The sequence below is a fragment of the Neoarius graeffei genome, chromosome 26 (genome assembly GCF_027579695.1).
Source record: "Neoarius graeffei isolate fNeoGra1 chromosome 26, fNeoGra1.pri, whole genome shotgun sequence".
NCBI lineage: Eukaryota > Metazoa > Chordata > Actinopteri > Siluriformes > Ariidae > Neoarius > Neoarius graeffei.
The window spans coordinates 21,379,565-21,399,603 of record NC_083594.1 but is presented as its reverse complement, the minus strand read 5'-3'; the positions used below and the strand labels follow the sequence as shown (position 1 = coordinate 21,399,603).

Here is a 20,039-nt window from a genome sequence, read left to right as displayed (position 1 = left end):
AGACACAGGAGGAGGGAGAGAGAGAGAAGAGAAGAGGTCATCTGCTGTCCTGCCGTCGGGACAGCTGCCAAATGGTCCTCCGCCAGCTCGGTTGCCTGATCCAGCGACGCCGGGCGGTGGCACTGGACCCACTCTGCGGTTCCTGCTGGTAAACGGGTGATGAACTGTTCCAGTACCACCTGGTTGATGAGTCCCTCGGCGTCGCAGCTGTCAGCCCTCAACCACTGCCAGCAGGCATCCCGGAGTTGCTGGCCAAACGCGAACGGCCGGCCGACTTCCTCCAAGCACAAAGTGTGGAAGCGCTGACACTGCTGCTCGGGGGTGCGCCCCACCCGCTGTAGGACGGCCCGGCGAAGGTCCGCGTAGGACAGCCGGCGGTCGGCGGGGAGCTGTAGCATGGCCAGCTGCGCCTCTCCCATTAGCAGGGGAGGAGGCGCGCCGCGCGCTGATCCATCGGCCACCCCGAGGTCTCCGCGACTTGCTCAAAGAGCGTGATGAATGCCTCGGGGTCGTCCTGCGGGCCCATCTTTGTTAGGGTGGGGGGAGACGGGCCGGCGGTGGAAGCATTGGTAGACCCCGCTGACGTGAGGAGGTGCCGGAACGCCCGATGATCTTCCTGTTGCGCCAGCACCAGGGCCTCGAACCGTTGTTCTTGCTCCTTTCGGAGGGCGAGCAGCGCCCGGTACTGGCTCTGTTGGGCCGTGGTGAGGGCGTGGATCAGGTCCGCGAAGGGGGAGGACTCCATGGGGCTGTTCTCTTCTGTGCTCATGTCCTGGGTTTCGGCACCACTGTGACAGTTCATGTAGGTGGGTGGAGCACAGAAGGACAGCAGGCCAGAACTGAGTTCACAAAACTCTCTTTTATTCAGCTTTTCAGCTTTTTTAAACACTCTCACACACTCAGACACACGTACACACATCAGCCGTCTGGTTCGGGAGAGAGCTCTCTCTTCTCTCGCTCTCTCTCCTTAAATAGGGTGCGGTCACTGGAAAGACACACAAACACAATTAACGACAGGTGTAGTGATTCTGCCACTTACCTTCCCTGACTCCGCTCTCCTGTCACAGACCGATGCTTGACCACGCCCCCACTGCCACAGTCACATTAAATACTTTGTCATGATGAACTGTCACTCATGTCAAAGGCATAGTCACAAACTGTGTCTCAGATCTTGGTACTGTCCGCTTTAAATATGAATACACACTGCAGAAATCCTTACAGTGCTAGAGATAATAACTGCAGAATAATATGCTCTTTTTCGAATAGTGAAGAATAATCTCCTCTGTGTTATGGCACATTCAGCAGTGCTGGGATCACTGTCACAGGTCATTTTAATTAACTCAACAGCATTATTGTGCTCATCATCCTGGGAATCACTGGTTAATCTTAACTGTTCGTGAACTACAGGAGTGAAAATTATATTTATTAGTTTTAGCATCAGTGTTTATGTATTAGACCATTAAGTCAGGACATATATTCCTTTCTAATTTTTTATCACTAATTTGGTCATCTGCCAATTCTCGCCCACCAGCCAACATCCCCTATCACATGACAGCTATCAAGGAGGGAGGTGCCTCCTCTGAAACACATGAAGCCTGCATCTTTTTGAACTGCACTGTCACAGGGCAGCATAACACAATGGGTGGAAATCTGCGTTCTACCACATACATGAGCTCACATATGCCCATGATTGGCTCGTGTCACTGTGAATGACAGGGGAAACAGAGTATGCTATCCCTCCCCTTCTGAGAACATGATCAATTTTGCTGTCTTGGCTCCCAGCCACAGACAGCTGTGGCATCATCGGGATTTGAATTTGTGAATTTTGGTGGACAGGTTAATGTGTATGCTATTCAACTGTGTTACCTGCTACTTATAAAATAGTTTTGAGTTATATCTGGTGTATCAATGCAGAAAAAAACACACCAAATGTTGGGTTTAAAGTATTGCAAAGAACAATAATTTTATCATCATTATTAACTCATGTTTACTGCAATGTTACAACGAGAAGGAATGATCTAAAGTGGGCCAGCTGGCGCAATAAATGTTTCAAGCTATATACGCTATAAGCTATATACACCCTAGGAATCCCTACCTATTTGCCAAAAAGAATCCAAAATGGCGAGAAATTGACCAAGAAGAAGCGATTTTTGTTGAACTGCTCATTAAGGCTTAATTAGTCCATAACTTCATTAATAATTGTAATTAAGCAAATCTGGGTAGAAGTCATATGCACCCTAGGTACTCCTACCTTCATGCCAGAAAGAATCAAAATCAGTGAAGAATTGAGGGAGAAGAAGCAATTTGTGTGGAAACTGCTCATTAGGGCTTAATTACTCCATATCTTCATTATTAATTGCAATTATGCAAATTTGGGTAGAAGCCATATGCAGCCCAGGCAGACCTACCTTCCTGCCAAAAAGAACAAAAATCGGTGAAGAATTCAGAGAGAAGAAGTGATTTTCGTGAAATGTGGACGGTGGACGGATGACTGACAACACAGGATGGCATGAGCTCATCACTTGTCAGCCAAATGAGCTAATTATGGTTAAAAAAAATCAGTATCACTACTAAAGTAATAAAAGATTGGCTTGAACTCTTAATTCAAAACTTGTTTCAGATGAAAACAGCTAGATTCTCTACTTTCCACATGTTTAAGAGTGTAATCACACACCTTTAGGGGTACAACGGCTTGTCACTGGAGCAGGACCCTCTAAGGTACTTATTTGTACCGTTTACATACTGACTGGGAACATATATGTACCTTTTTGGCCCTAAAAAGGTACACGTAGTTACCTTGAAGTCCAATAATGAGCTCTAGGGCGTATATTAGTTTAGATTGAGGTACAGAAATGGACTCCTACTGTACCCCTATTTCTGACATTGCATATGTACAAGTCAAGTCAAGTCAACTTTGTCAAAATGCTATACATGCTCGACATACAGCACAGATGAAATTTCAGTCCTCTCTGAGGACTGAAATCTATTAAATCTACCGTGCTAAATCTATTAAAAGTTTAGTAAAGCTGATAAAAGGATTTTGAAGTCTGGTTTAAATGAAAGACGCAATTAGTGTAGTGATCCTAAATCAAGCATTTAATGTTGCTGTCTTTGGCTGTACAGTTTTGAAAAAGGAATTAATTCATCTCATCTCATTATCTCTAGCCACTTTATCCTGTTCTACAGGGTCGCAGGCAAGCTGGAGCCTATTGCAGCTGACTACGGGCGAAAGGCGGGGTACACCCTGGACAAGTCGCCAGGTCATCACAGGGCTGACACATAGACACAGACAACCATTCACACTCACATTCACACCTACGGTCAATTTAGAGTCACCAGTTAACCTAACCTGCATGTCTTTGGACTGTGGGGGAAACCGGAGCACCCGGAGGAAACCCACGCGGACACGGGGAGAACATGCAAACTCCACACAGAAAGGCCCTCGCCGGCCACGGGGCTCGAACCCGGACCTTCTTGCTGTGAGGCGACAGCGCTAACCACTACACCACCGTGCCGCCCCATTGACTGATTAATTAATTTAAAAAAACCTAGATAGATACTATGACTAAAGTCACAGTGATTTGTGCTAGCTCTTACAAATCAGGACATCTTGTCTCTGTACTCTATAGATCCGGAACAGTAAGAGAGAGAGAATGACGCTTAGTAAGGAAAAAAGCCTGTTTTTCATGGATCATTCCAGTTCGGTGATTTTGGCTCAGCAGAAAAAGTCACAGTAACTTAACTCAGCCCAGAGGTATTCTGCATGTGAAATCTGGTGATGATTGGTTGAAAACTGAGGGAGAAATAGCATCCTAAAAACATTAGGAGAATAAGAAGAAAAAGAAAAAAAGAAGAAAAATAAAGTAGAAAGATCCTGAGTGAGAGTAACAATTTGCGCCAGCACTGCTAGAGCAAATTAAAATGCTTTGAATCCAGTAAATAAAGTATTGTAGTAGGTTCAGCAATAAAAGATGAAAGCATTTGCACTTCTTAGGAGCTGGTAGTGTCAGGATGGACATAATATGCAAAAAAGGCAGTCTGCTCTTGCTTTCTTACAATGTAAAATGTAAATATGATGAACCTAATGTCTTTTCCTGGACTTTCACTGCAAGTAGAGTCTGTATTCTTTGTTATATTACTTCATATCTGCATCGCTGAGCACAGGGGTCTGGTCATGGACACAGGGACACACACACATACACACACCTATGGGCAATTTAGAGTAGCCAGTTACATAACTGCATGTCTTTTGGACTGTTGGGGAAACCAGAGCACTTTTAAAAAGTAAAATAGTTCATGTGAGGAAACCCACCAACATCCCAGAATTGAAGCTGTTCTGTACGGAGGAATGGGCTAAAATTCCTCCAAGCCGGTGTGCAGGACTGATCAACAGTTACCGGAAATGTTTAGTTGCAGTTATTGCTGCACAAGCGGGTCACACCAGATACTGAAAGCAAAGGTTCACATACTTTTGCCACTCACAGAGATGTAATATTGGATCATTTTCTTCAATAAATAAATGACCAAGTATAATATTTTTGTCTCATTTGTTTAACTGGGTTCTCTTTATCTACTTTTAGGACTTGTGTGAAAATCTGATGATGTTTTAGGTCATGCAGAAATATAGAAAATTCTAAAGGGTTCACAAACTTTCAAGCACCACTGTCACTGGTAGAGTAAGTGGTGTATTAGAAGTCATAACAATAAATATTGCAAATAAAGTTGAATGAAGTCACAGCTGTGGGAATATTATGATAATATATAATCATCATCATTAGTCCTCAATGCCCATGATAGAGCATGAGGCCTCCACCAAAGCCCTCCAACGTGCTCGATCTGAAGCCCTTCTTTCTACATGGCCCTGGGTCCATCCTTTCTCCCTTATTTCCTTTTCAACTGTCCTTCTCCAAGTTTTCTTGGGCCTGTCTCTGTTTCTCCATCTCATAATAAAATATACTGTAGGTAATGGGAGATCCATGATAAAAGTGATCCATGGCTGTGCATTCTGATTCACATTTACAAATTACATGTTGACATTAAATCCTATAATAAAATATAGGTAATGGGATTTTATGTCCACATGTAATTTGTAAATGTGAATCAGAATGCACAGCCATGGATCACTATCAGCTATTCAGTCCTTTATTTCCATAGCAGGTGCGTTTGTGTACAAGATGCACCATGGACACAGAGTTTTAGGCTGAGTGACTAAGCACTAAACCATGTCAGAGGTGACTTCATTAATTTTAGTTGTATATTTTTCAGCATTTCATTTCTTTCAGCATTTCATTTATATGAAGCATGGATTATTTGATTTGTTCAGAAGAGAAAGCTTTAATTAAACCTGACGTCAGTAAAACCAGAACCTTTCAAGTTCTGGAATGAATAAAAACCTACCTATAAACACATAAATACCTAAAAGTGACACTGGAAATGGTTCGGTTTTCTGCCTGCTACTACCTTTAAAAGCAGCTTTAAAAAAACAAACAAACAAACAAAACAGAGTACCTTCCTCTGTTTTTTATTTACAGCAACTTTGGAGAAGAGCAACTCTAACCCAGCTTCAGTGGAATTTAATTTGACCCCACTCTGTTCTGTTTTCTTTCTTTCCTCAGATCTGGGTAGTTTCTGAATGTTTTCTTTTTATTTGTTTACTGACAAAAACCCGCATAAATTAGTAAATTAGATGTATATATGGGTAAATTGTGGTGTGTTATATACACGACATGCAAAAAAGGGAATTATGTGTTCACACAGGTGAGGCTGATTCATCAACTGAGCACAAATCACTACTTGTTTTCATGTAGTACACTTTCATGAATCAGACACACATGTATTCAAATGTCATTTTGTGCACTCAAATCTGCACTTTTTGTTGAACAAGCACATACTGTATGTCTCTTTCCTCCTCCAAAAAAAAAAAAAACAGAGGGCTCGCCAGGTGTTTTAAGCCATACAGGTACAACTTCATGATTCAACTGATAGAAAAGACACAACTGTGCAAATTCACAGTTAATTTCTGTTTCTCTGTGAAAGAGATGTGGCTTCTGTGCCTGTCAGTCAAACTACAAGAGGCGTGACTTCTGTCCGTCAGTCCCACTGAAAGAGGCATGGTTTCTGTGCCTGTAAGTCTCAGTGAAAGAGGCATGGCATACTGTATGTGCCTGTCAGTCCCAGTGAAAGACGCATAGGCTCTGCGCCTGTCAGTCCCAGTAAAAGAGAAGTGGCTTCTATGTCTGTCAATCCCAGTGAAACAGGCGTGGCTATTGTGCCTATCAGTCCCAGTGAAAGAGGCATGGCCTTTACACCTGTCAGTCCCAGTGAAAGAGGCATAGCTTCTGTGCCTGTCCATCCCAGTGAAAGACGCATGGACTCTGTGCCTGTCAGTCCCAGTGAAAGAGGTGTGGCAATTGTGCTTGTCAGTCCCAGTGAAAGAGGCATGGCTTCTGTGGCTGTCAGGCCCAGTGAAAGAGCTGTGGCTTCTGTGCCTGTCAGTCCCAGTGAAAAAGGCATGGTTTCTGTGCCTGTCAGTCCCAGTGAAAGAGGCATGACTTCTGTGCCTGTCAGTCCCAGTGAAAGAGGTGTGGCTTCTGTGCTTGTCAGTCTGAATGAAAGAGGTGTGGCTTCTGTGCCTATACTGTATGTCCCAGTGAAAGATGTATGGACTCTGCGCCTGTCAGTCCCAGTGAAAGAGGTGTGGCAATTGTGCCTGTCAGACCCAATGAAAGAGGCATGGCTTCTATGCCTGTCAGACCCAATGAAAGAGGTGTGGCATCTGTGCCTGTCAGTCCCAATGAAAGAGGTGTGGCAATTGTGCTTGTCAGTCCCAGTGAAAGAGGCATGGCTTCTGTGGCTGTCAGGCCCAGTGAAAGAGCTGTGGCTTCTGTGCCTGTCAGTCCCAGTGAAAAAGACATGGCTTCTGTGTCTGTCAGTCCCACTGAAAGAGGCACAGCATCTGTGGCTATCAGTCTCAGTGCAAGAGGCATGGCTTCTGTGCCTGTCAATCCCAGGCAAGAGGCATGGTTTCTGTGTCTGTCAGTCCCAATGAAAGACGCATGGTTTCTGTGCCTGTCAGTCTCAATGCAAGAGGCACGGCATATGTGCCTGTCAGTCTCAGTGAAAGACGCATAGACTCTGCGCCTGTCAGTCCCAGTGAAAGAGGCACGGCATCCGTGCCTGTCAGTCCCAGTGGAAGAGGTGTGGCTTCTGTGCTTGTCAGTCTGAATGAAAGAGGTGTGGATTCTGTACCTGTCAGATCCAATGAAATAGGCATGGCATCTGTGCCTGTCAGTCCCAGTGAAAGAGCTGTGGCTTCTGTGCTTGTCAGTCCCAGTGAAATAGACATGGCTTCTGTGCTTGTCAGTCCCAGTAAAAGAGCTGTGGCTTCTGTGCCTGTCAGTCCCAGTGAAATAGACATGGCTTCTGTGCTTGTTAGTCCCAGTGAAGGAGCTATGGCTTCTGTGCCTGTCAGGCCCAGTGAAAGAGGCATGGTTTCTGTGTCTGTCAGTCCCACTGAAAGAGGCGCGGCATCTGTGCCTATCAGTCTCAGTGCAAGAGGCATGGCTTCTGTGCCTGTCAATCCCAGTGCAAGAGGCATGGTTTCTGTGTCTGTCAGTCCCAGTGCAAGAGGCATGGTTTCTGTGCTTGTCAGTCTGAATGAAAGAGGTGTGGCTTCTGTGCCTGTATGTCCCAGTGAAAGCTGTGTGGACTCTGCGCCTGTCAGTCCCAGTGAAAGAGCAGTAGCTTCTGTGCCTGTCCATCCCAGTGAAAGACACATGGACTCTGTGCCTGTCAGTCCCAGTCAAAGAGGTTTCAAGTTTCAAGTTTCAAGTTTATTTGTACAGCGCTTTTAACAATAAACATTGTCGCAAAGCAGCTTTACAGAATTTGAACGACTTAAAACATGAGCTAATTTTATCCCTAATCTATCCCCAATGAGCAAGCCTGTGGCGACGGTGGCAAGGAAAAACTCCCTCAGATGACATGAGGAAGAAACCTCAAGAGGAACCAGACTCAAAAGGGAACCCATCCTCATTTGGGCAACAACAGACAGCCTGACTATAATATTAACAGTTTTAACAGGTATAACCCTCAACTGTCCTCATGGGGCCGTCCTTCACAGGAGTGGGGCGATAAAACTCCGACCAGACACAGGGCACCAGGATGGATCAAGCAGGTCCGAGGGGCAGAAGAGGCCAGCATCTCAATCCCAGGATCAACATGTAACTCAGAGGGACAGATGGGGGGGGGGGGGGAATTGTGCCTGTGAAAGAGGTGTGGCTATTGTGCCTGTCAGTCACAGTGAAAGAGACGTAGCTTCTGTGCCTGTCAGTCCCAGTGAAATAGACATGGCTTCTGTGCCTGTCAGTCCCAGTGAAATAGACATGGCTTCTGTGCTTGTCAGTCCCAGTGAAGGAGCTGTGGCTTCTGTGCCTGTCAGGCCCAGTGAAAGAGGCATGGTTTCTGTGTCTGTCAGTCCCACTGAAAGAGGCGCGGCATCTATGCCTATCAGTCTCAGTGCAAGAGGCATGGCTTCTGTGCCTGTCAATCCCTGTGCAAGAGGCATGGTTTCTGTGTCTGTCATTCCCAATGAAAGACGCATGGTTTCTGTGCCTGTCAGTCTCAATGAAAGAGGCATGGCTTCTGTGCCTGTCAGTCCCAATGCAAGAGGCATGGCTTCTGTGTCTGTCAGTCCCAGTGCAAGAGGCATGGTTTCTGTGCCTGTCAGTCTCAATGAAAGAGGCATGGCTTCTGTGCCTGTCAGTCCCAATAAAAGAGACATGGCCTCTGTGCCTGTCAGTCCCAGTGAAAGAGGCGTGGCATTTGTCCCTGTCAGTGTCAGTGAAGGAAGCATGACTTTTGTGCCTATCAGTCCCAGTGAAGGAGGTAATGACCCATATCTCATCAGTCCCAGTGAAAAAGGCATGGCCTCTGCACTTATCAGTCCCAGTGAAGGAGGTGTGGCCTGTGTGCTAGTCAATCAAAGTGAAGAACGTATGGCCTCTGTACCTGTTAGTCCCAGTGATGTCTGTTTCATTCTGAACAATGTTAAGAAGTTAGAAAATATTCACATAAAAATGATTTACAAGTGTTTTGCCATGCAAACCTTATAATTGGCCTTAAAACTGATGAAAATATAAAATGTACAACATGGACACTTTAATAAACGAGAAAGAGTCTGTTACATTGTGTGAAAGTGTCAAAATTACTTACAGAGTCATTTTTGCTCTGCTGTACTTGTGGCCAATAAACATTATGTGGAGTAGTGAAGCAGTAATTCATTGACACTTTCATGATTATTTGAAATGAAAGCATATTCGCTACAGCTTAAATACTGTAAGAGCTGAGAAATCCATCATTCCTCTGTATACTTGTTTAGACAGTTTATAAGGTGGAAGTGTTGGGTTTTTTTTTCACACCCTGTACAGGTATCTACATATAAATGAACAGCGCAATAAATTGAGCTTGTATGATCCATTTCAGGTTTTGATTATTCATAGCTTATCTGGATGATTCTAAGATCACTATGATGAACAAGAATAAAATTTTTTTTGTTTTTAAATAAAATGTGCATATTGTTTAAACAAACAGATGAATGTAGTCTAGATTTTCAGCTCTGTCAAGTCAATACGTTTTTATGTATCTTGGTCTAAGAATAGAAAGTTGCACTGAACCTGAACTATGTGTAATGTTATACCCCTATAATGCATAGTTGGACAATTAAAAGTTCAATGCTCGTCTTAAAATGCCGACTCTTTATTCATGCTGTCAGCTGTATTGAGAAAGCGATCCACTAATGATAAAAGTTTCCACAGATGAGTTAAAAGCAGAATAATAATCAGTGAGTGAAACAGGCACAAAGACTTTTATGAGACGACTATAAAGGAAGCACATTTGCCCCCTATAAAACAAAAAAGTGATTATGTATGCTTCACTGAAAATAGGCACAGTCTTTTGCATATTAATGACTTCTCTCAAATTCTTTCATTTTAGCCATATACATAAGTTCCATGATATTACTCATCAGAAAAAGTAAAGTCTCAGAAAAAGTTATTCCCAGCAAGCTTTGTTGTTATTCAGGATTGCCTTCCCTTCTTGCTCTAATTGAATTACGGTCTATAAGGTTGTTATCGTTGACTCAGCATTCTCTCACACACTGGCTTTAATGGCTGAGACGTAGTTTATAGCCTTCGGACCTGACGTATGGCCTGCGCCTAAAGGTTATTTCTCGAGTGCACACTTCATTAACCCATGCTGCTCAGAAACTACCGTTTTCACTGGATTCCCTTGCAGCAGCAGCTCATCTGAGAGAGACCAGGATGCAAAGTCATGCTAGCTAATGAGGGCTCCAGCAGAAATGTTTCATAAAAGAAAATGCTCGGACCTGATATAGTGGCTACAGTACATTTCTGATACACATCCTCCTCGGAGGCACCATGAATGGATTATGGAGGGGTCTATATTGTAGATTACACTCACTGGCCACTTTAATAGGAACTTGTTCTTGATTTTAAGACCCCTGTTCTTGGCTGGCAGAAGAGGTGTTGCATGTTGAAATGCTTTTCTGCTCACCACGGTTGTAAAGAGTGATTATATGAGTTACTACATCCTTCCTGGCAGCTCGAACCAATCTGTCCATTCTCTTTTGACCTCTCTTATCAACAAGGCATTTCCACTCACAGAACTGTCGCTCAATCAATGTTTTTTTTTCTTTTTTTTGTATCATTCTGTGTAAACTCTAGAGACTGTTGTCTGTGAAAACCCCAGAAGATCAGCAGTTTCTGAAATACTCAAACCAGTCCATCTGGCACCAACACCCATACCACAATGAAAGTCACACTTTGAGATCACAATTTTTCCCATTCTGATGCTTGAAGTGAACATTAACTGAAGTGCTTGATTTGTATCTGCATGATTGTATGCATTTTGCTGCTGTCAAGGGATTGGCTGATTAGAGAACTGCATAAAACAGCAGAAGGATGGGTGTACCTACAGTAATAATGTGGCCAGTGAGTGTATGTTAGCTTTAAGCAGTGTGTATTACTAAAACAGTGTGATATTTACATCAATAGTATTATCAGTGATTTCATAGGTGATTTCAGGATTCTAAAATGTCAAAGGCATTGAAAAGGAAATGAATGTCACCAATCAGAGTGTCTATTTCTCAACCTTTTTTAAGGTATAAATAACAGTCTTTTGGAGAAGTGTATTTGCCAGGACTGAAAAAATCTCAAGAATATCTAGTAGGGGTACTCATAAAACCAAACCAAGAAATTGTTAATGCATCAAAATCATGAGAAAACAATATCTAATATTATTCTATCCACATTCACTGGATATGAGCAATTGCATGCTCTGATTGGCTACTCTACTACTAGACTATCAGCTCATATACTGTGAGTAGAGAAAAACAAAACGGCGGCGCATGTTGCTGAACTGACCGAGGACAAAATAAAAACTCTACTCAAAAACAAAACCCAACAAAAAAAAAAAGCAACAAAATATGGAATAAAAGTATTTGATGGGAAGCACATATCTTTTTTAAAAAAAATTTTCAAGAATTATTATTATAGCATTTTTCACAAATTGCTACTGTCATTTCGCCGGTTTGTTTACAATCAAAGTGGAAATTATTTTGTTGGATGTTTTTATTTATTGAATTAGCAAAAAATAAAAATAAAAATGCTCTGTTTCTTAAAATCCAGTGAATGTGGATAGAATAAAACAATTATTCTACTCAATCTCGTCATACACGGCTTATAGGCAACTCGGTGCTACGTGCCTCATCAGCTATCAGCTCATATATGACTTGATTTTCATGGAATAACCATTAATTATATACCTCATCAAAAAATTCCCATGCAGGGATTGGCCAAGGATGGCCCACATGACATAAAATAGTTCCACCATTGATTAAGCAATGTATCTCTGCATGGTGGTGTAGTGGTTGGCACTGTCGCCTCACAGCAAGAAGGTTCTGGGTTCGAGCCCAGTGGCTGATGGGGGCCTTTCTGTGTGGAGTTTGGATGTTCTCCGTGTCTGCGTGGGTTTCTTCTGGGTGCTCCGGTTTCCCCCACAGTTCAGACATGCAGGTTAGGCTAATTGGTGGCTCTAAATTAACCGTAGGTGTGAATGGTTGTTTTTTTCTAGGTGTCAGCCCTGTGATGATCTGGCGACTTGTCCAGGGTGTACCCCGCCTCTCGCCCATAGTCAGCTGGGATAGACTCCAGCTTGCCCACGACCCTGCACAAGATAATGGATGGATGGATCACGTCATGTCAAAAAAAAAAATGGATATGATGTGAGTCAGTCATGGTATATCCTGTATATACCATGAACTGACATCACAATTTCAAGCTTCATGGCCAACTTGAGTCACAGCTGTGGCTCTGTGAGCATTTCTGTGTGTGTAGATCTACGTATCATGATCATACCTAATGAGGCAGAGTTAGACCTCTAATTTTTCTTCAGGTTAATTTCTAATTCATTGTAGTTAACACTTTTAGTTTGGGATTTTTTGATGAGGGATATAAATCAAATATACCATGCACTGAGAGGTACCAGTAATTATGAATTGTCTTCGGTGACTGGCATAGTATTACCTTCTTTGGGGCTGTGCCTCTCAGAAAATAGTACTATGCCAGTCACCTCAGAGAATCCATAATTTAAATCAGAGCCTCTCAGTGCATAGTATATCTGATTATTATACAACAGTTAGTTCCAGTCCACTAATTTGACTGATTTGAATGACGAGTTCTAAGAGTCCTGATGTTTACTATAACAGCACTGGGACATTTCATTGTGTGTATTATTCTACTTGTCTGTATTTGCCACATAAAATTCCACTTCCTAGTGTTAGCCACATCATTAATGGACACAGTAATTGATACTTTTCAGGAACATAACTTTTTTTTTTTTTTTAATATGAAAGCTCGTCAAGCTTTCGCATTGGTGATTTCAGAAGAAACAGAAGAAGAGATGACAGATTTCCTGGAGGCACCTTTAACAGGAATGTGGTATAAGTCAATGTGAGCTAGCTAGTTAGCAATCCAATGGGATATAAAGTGAATGTGGCTTCTTCGAAATGTATTTCTGCTAGCAAAGCAAAAACAAACAGAACATTTGGCCATATTTTATCTGAAATGTTATTTACTCAATATAAATTTCTTGTTCACAGAACTGTTATATAAAAGCAATATTACACTCGAGCTCATGCTGTTGTACTGAATATCAGGACAGGTATGCTAATTTTCAGCACCCAGCCATTACGGCCAGATCACAGCTGTGCTGATACTCAGAACAACACTCCCTCTCATTGCTTAATTACATTTTTTAAAAATATAATATATAATTTGTTTAATTGACCCAAGCCTGCCAATAATAAAGGTGATGTATAAGTCAATAAGACAACCAAAAAACTGAACCCAAACTGGTTGCTAAATGGATAAACCTCTCAAAGTAGTTTTAATGGTGTTGCACCATCATTATCTCCAAACGTAAATGTCAGATGCCAAAATAGCATTGGTACTTACATTCGCTGCCCCCTCCAGGCGGTTGATAAAATGAGAGCCCCAAGCTGATCAAGGCTGCGATTTCAAGGATGATGAGGGTTACATCTTGTAGCGCTTCCCATACTAATTGTAAGAAAGTTTTTGGCTTCTTTGGAGGTATAAGGTTTGCACCGAAGACTTCTCGCCTCTTTTCTAGGTCAACCGGATCTCCTGCCAAACCTGGTAGAAAAAAATATGCATGTTTAAACCTGATATTGGTATTTAACTGTAGCCTGGAAAAAAAAGAATCCATGAACATCTGAGGTTGATTTTTGCCTGATTTTATGATTTTGTAACACTGACTCATGTACAGATACAATAATTGTTAGGGTTTTTTTTAGCTCATCCAGCCACAGAACAGGCCAGATGAGCTTATGCGATCACACGTCGCCTGTCCGTCATCTGTCATCGTCGTCCATCCACAATTTTAAAAAATTGCTACTCCTCTTACAGGACTGATCGGATTTCGAATAAACTCGCATACAATGTTCCCCATGTGGGTGTGCATAAAAGTTGCCAAGATGGTGGCGCCACCAGTCATATTTACTTTACGGGCGTCTGAAATTTTTGGGTGACTCGTCATATTAAACGCTACTCTTCGTAAACTGCTGGTACGTTTTCACTGAAACCCACCCAGAAGACTCTAAAGACATTTTCCAACAAGAGTTGTTCACCAGGTGGCGCCACCTACCATGGATGAGGCTAGAGAGGGGTCATGCGCAATTTCATAAAAATCACTACAACTCCTACAGGAGTGATCAGATTTTAATCAAACTCATATGGAATGTTCCGCAGGTTGGTCTGTATAAAAGTTGTCAAGGCAGTGGTGCCACCTGTCAGATTTAACATTTTATAGGTGTTTGAAAATTTTGCGTGACTCGTGACACCAAACACTACTGTTCCTAAACTGTTGGGACGTTTTCACTGAAACTCACCCAGAAGACTCTAAAGACATTTTCCAACAAGAGTTGTTCACCAGGTGGCGCCACCTACCATGGATGAGGCTAGAGAGGGGTCATGCGCAATTTCATAAAAATCACTACAACTCCTACAGGAGTGATCAGATTTTAATCAAACTCATATGGAATGTTCCGCAGGTTGGTCTGTATAAAAGTTGTCAAGGCAGTGGTGCCACCTGTCAGATTTAACATTTTATAGGTGTTTGAAAATTTTGCGTGACTCGTGACACCAAACACTACTGTTCCTAAACTGTTGGGACGTTTTCACTGAAACTCACCCAGAAGACTCTAAAGACATATTCCAACAAGAGTTGTTCACCAGGTGGCGCCATCTGCCATGGATGCGGCTACACAGGGGTCATATGCAATTTCACAAAAATCGCTACTCATCCCACAGGATTAATCGGATTTCAAACTCACACACAACAGTAGTGGCCGGTATGAGCTATAGCCTCATTGAGACTATTTTTCAATGTTAGCTACCAGATGTCACTTTCCTTTGGCTCAAAAAGGTCCATCAAGCCAGCACATACTCGAATTGAAACCTTTTTAGGCTGGCACTGCACAACATGAGATCTGGCATGTGTCAAAAATAAAAAAACAAAACCTAAAAAACACTATCATTTCATTTATAAGCTCCAAAAATGGCACATCATCATGTGCCCACGTATGACAAAGTGAGCAATCTATTTCTGTTGTTAACTCTGGGCCTTTGTGTCATGCGCGGTCTCAAATGATCCTACTGACTCAGAGCACAGCTCACACCTACACGTATATTTAAAGTCCTCGGCGCATCTAAGTGCAATACACTTCTGATGTCAAAAGACCAACACTTGTCACTCACTTCTCAAACCAAAACTCAATGATTGGTTGCAGATCCTGCACTGTTTAGTGACAGTTTAATACATTTATATACAATTATTTTGTGTTAAAATATTTAAAATATGTTAAAAAACCTTATGCATAAAACTAAACACACTGTTTCTATACGCTACAGGAAAGTGAAGGTGAAGAAAACAATTAAAATAGGTCTGTATCATTCAACAGCGATACTGGTATTGGTCTGATACCACACTTATTTACTTGTAAATAATATTCTAATACTAATTAAATAATATTGGCTGGTATTGAGTGGTATATCTGATATATTCCATTCAGCTAGCATGATATTGAACGAGTCAAAGACTCATTCAGTATCATGCTAGCTGAATGGAATATATCTGATATACCACAAAAAAAGCCAGCCAATATCTCTCATCTCATCATCTCTAGCTGCTTTATCCTTCTACAGGGTCGCAGGCAAGCTGGAGCTTATCCCAGCTGACCACGGGCAAAAGGCGGGGTACACCCTGGACAAGTCGCCAGGTCATCGCAGGGCTGACACACAGACACAGACAACCATTCACACTCACATTCACACCTACGGTCAATTTAGAGTCACCAGTTAACCTAACCTGCATGTCTTTGGACTGTGAGGGAAACCGGAGCACCCGGAAGAAACCCACGCGGACACAGGGAGAACATGCAAACTCCACACAGAAAGGCCCTTGCCGGCCACGGGGCTCAAACCCGGACCTTCTTGCTGTGAGGCAACAGCGCTAACCACTACACCACCGTGCCGCCCCGCCAGCCAATATTATCATTATTATTATTATACATACACATTCCTTTCAGGTGTTCAATGTGTCCTTCTCTTTCAAAATTCTCTCAAATCCTTCCGTGTTTAATGAAGCAAACCTGGCGGCCATGTTTGTTTACAAATTGTCACAGTCGCTCGCTAGCGCCAAAGTTTTACATCTCCAATGTGTGACGCCATGTTGTCTTGACAACTATGCCATATCATAAGCCATATTCACTGCTCATTCTCCATTGGGTAGACTGACGTAATACACGTAGGATAAGCGATATGCTAACAATATCGCATGCTATCAAACCAAATGAATGAAACCCGATAGAAGGGAATAGAACACGTTTTTATTCCATCAAAAAAGTGTCCTGTATGTGTAATAATATCTGGTATCACATAATACTATATGACTTAAGCCTAGAATATGTTGCTGCGCTGAGGAACAGATGACATGAAATGCCAGTGATCTGAGGCAAAGGAAATATCAAAAAAAGGAACTACAGTATGTTCCTACAACACAAGTAACCTGAGAAAACATGCTAAACATGAAACTCAGTACAAGCAGTTCACTGCTAGCAGCAGAGCAGGAAACTATGCTGCAACAGGTAGTCTGCTGGTTAGGTAGAAAAAAATGTTCACAAACAATGCAAGACAACATGAGTGAAAATAAAAGTACAATGTTCTTTCTGATCAGCCATTATACGTCAAAAGTCAAAGTCCCTCCTGTGCCAGGACCTGATCTTCCCAGGCAGTCTCCTGTCCCAATACTAACCGGGCACTTAGCACATTGGGCGACACCAATCTCCATAGCCCTCGACCTCTTGTCTATGACATAGCTAGGGTTACAGTGAGGGGCTAGTCCTCTGGTAACTGCAAGATTTTGACTCCCTACTTACATCCGTATTGCAGCATGCTTCGCCAGATGGCAGTAGGTATAATTTTGATAATGGTCTTTGGTACGACCCAACCGTGAGTAGAACTCACGATCTTCCAGTTCAGAGGAGGACACGCTAACCACTAGGCCAGCTTACTGGTCATTGAAAATGAAGGATTCTGGCGTGAAGAAAACAAAAACGCAATTTACTCACAACTGTACAGAAGCACTCTTCGGAAGTGAGACAAAACCCGCTCTCCACTGCAACCCTACTAAGTCTTCTTGATTTGGTTGAGTCTCAGGTGACTGACAAAAGAGACCACACCATTTTTTTAACATAAAAACGCAATGAAAAGCAAATGCTAGGCTATCGTAATAAACTTCTTCCTCATAACCAAAATTCACCAGAGTCAGTCATCAGCTAAAGTGACTAATGGTACATAACACGGCACAAAGTTGTCAATCAGGTGTCTAAATTTTCCTTTCAGAAATTCTGAAAAATATCCAGCAAACTGGTCATTATCACAAAATAAACCCCGACAGGATGATGCAGGTCCCTGACACAAAGCAGAAAGATCTTGAAGCACCCTAAAGAGGTTCATTTTGCAATAATGTTCAGCTCAGTGTACTTTATCCTGCTTATTAAACATCTACTTAATAAAGAGATCAATCATTGGACACAAAATATTGATTTAAAAATGATTTCATTGCTCCCAGTAATGACATGGTCCTTAGCAACGGTCTGTTATACAGAAAAAAATAGCCTCAATGAGGCTGTAGCTCATACCGGCCACTGTTGTGTGTGAGTTTGAAATCCGATCAATCCTGTAGGAGTAGCGATTTTTGTGAAATTGCATATGACCCCTGTGTAGCCGCATCCATGGCAGGTGGTGCCACCTGGTGAACAATTCTTGTTGGAATATGATTCTGGGTCTTCTGGGTGAGTTTCAGTGAAAACATCCGAGCAGTTTAGGAACAGTAGTGTTTGGTGTGACGAGTCACGCAAAATTTTCAAACGCCCATAAAACGTTAAATATGACAAGTGGCATGACCGTCTTGACAACTTTTATACATACCAACCTGCGGAACATTCCATATGAGCTTGATCAAACTCTGATCACTCCTGTAGGAGGAGTAGCGATCTTCATGAAATTGCACATGACCACTCTGTAACCTCCTCCATGGTAGATGGTGCCACGTGGTAAACAATTCTTATTAGAATATGTCTTTAGAGTCTTCTGGGTGGGTTTCAGAGAAAACGTCCCAGCAGTTTACGAAGAGTAGCGTTTAATGTGATGAGTCATCCAAAAATTTCAGATGCCCATAAAATCATAAATATGACAGGTGGTGCTACCATCTTGACAATTTTTATGCAGACCCACCTGGGAAACATTATATGTGAGTTTGATCGAAATCCGATCAATCCTGTAGGAGGAGTAGCAATTTTTGTAAATTGTGGACGGATGACAGACAGACGATGGATGGATGATGCGTGATCGCATAAGCTCATCCGGCCTGACCTGTGGCCGGATGAGCTAAAAACAGACTGTAGGATGCTGTAATTGACCAATCAGAATTGATTATTCATATGAGCCATGTAATAAGTAAGGAATAACTCACAATGAACTGTACTGTTATACAAAAGCATACCGTAAATGCCAGGGTGGCATGATGCAGTATGTTAAAACCCCAGTCTGTTTTATTCTAGTATAATCACATGATGCAAAGTGTGTGATTCCAGTAAGTCATTAATGAAAGATACATTGTGCTTTTTAACCATTTATATGTATGTATAGGGGCGGCACGGTGGTGTAGTGGTTAGCGCTGTCGCCTCACAGCAAGAAGGTCCGGGTTCGAGCCCCGTGGCCGGCGAGGGCCTTTCTGTGTGGAGTTTGCATGTTCTCCCCGTGTCCGCATGGGTTTCCTCCGGGTGCTCCGGTTTCCCCCACAGTCCAAAGACATGCAGTTTAGGTTAACTGGTGACTCTAAATTGACCATAGGTGTGAATGGTTGTCTGTGTCTATGTGTCAGCCCTATGATGACCTGGCGACTTGTCCAGGGTGTACCCCGCCTTTCGTCTGTAGTCAGCTGGGATAGGCTCCAGCTTGCCTGCGACCCTGTAGAACAGGATAAAGCGGCTAGAGATAATGAGATGAGATGTACAGTACGTATAGTGTTGTGGAACTTATTATGCTGTCCAGTTAACTCGTCTCTTAGCCAAAGTACCAGTTTTGTCAGCCATGTTTGCAGCATTACTTTACATTTGTCCAAAATAAAGACCTTTAAAAGACATGCTGCCCTCAAAACAGAAAATGCACACATCCTGGGAGTGCAGACACTGAAAAAACCTGCTTACTCAGGTACCTAGGCAGTCTCCTCTGTCATGGAACAGGAAAGGACACTTCAAAATATTGTCTCCAGTACAGTAACATTGCGTGTTGAATCGCAGAATAAATCGCTTAATTTAAAACGTGTCTGCTATTTGTCACAAAAGGAATTTGTTCGGGTTCTGGGTACGTTTTCCTGCTGATCTCTCCACACATAGTGACTCAATCCTTCATTTACAAACACACCGATTCAATCTCTCATCTACTTGACACTTCACTTGAGCTTATAAAGTCATTTAAAAAGCCCATAATATGGCAGGGATTTAAACAAGAAGAAAAGAGACGTCGCAAGCGAAATGTTAACGTACCTCAGTGTTCAAACTCTAAACTCCAGGTGACTGTGAATGACATTTAACAGTAAAATCCCCCCCCCGTTTGACATAAACAGGCTTATCAATATCATCACAACAGCAGAATCAAAAGGTTACGTGAGACTGAAAATGGCAGCCTGCAAGCAAAGTGGCCCGGAGGGAGAAAGCTACTGGAAAAATGGAAGAAAAACTGATGTTAATGTGGTTTCAGTCTGCAATCTCAACAGCGCCGGTGCCTTCAAGTGCTGAACAAACACTGATTTACTTACTCAGGGTGACTGAAAACCTTCATAGATAGATAGATAGATTACAGGAGCAGCAGGCATTTTCT

General features: G+C 42.5%; 1 protein-coding gene across 5 annotated transcripts in view; it reads right to left on the bottom strand.

Annotated features, from left to right (window-relative positions):
- Positions 1-20,039, bottom strand: part of atp2b2 (ATPase plasma membrane Ca2+ transporting 2) — a 467,634-nt gene that overhangs the window by 106,787 nt on the left and 340,808 nt on the right. For all 5 annotated transcript variants that reach the window (XM_060910551.1, XM_060910547.1, XM_060910549.1 and 2 more), the window contains one exon: positions 13,533-13,730. In XM_060910551.1, coding sequence (XP_060766534.1) covers positions 13,533-13,730 — 198 coding nt within the window. The remainder of the gene's footprint in view (positions 1-13,532; positions 13,731-20,039) is intronic.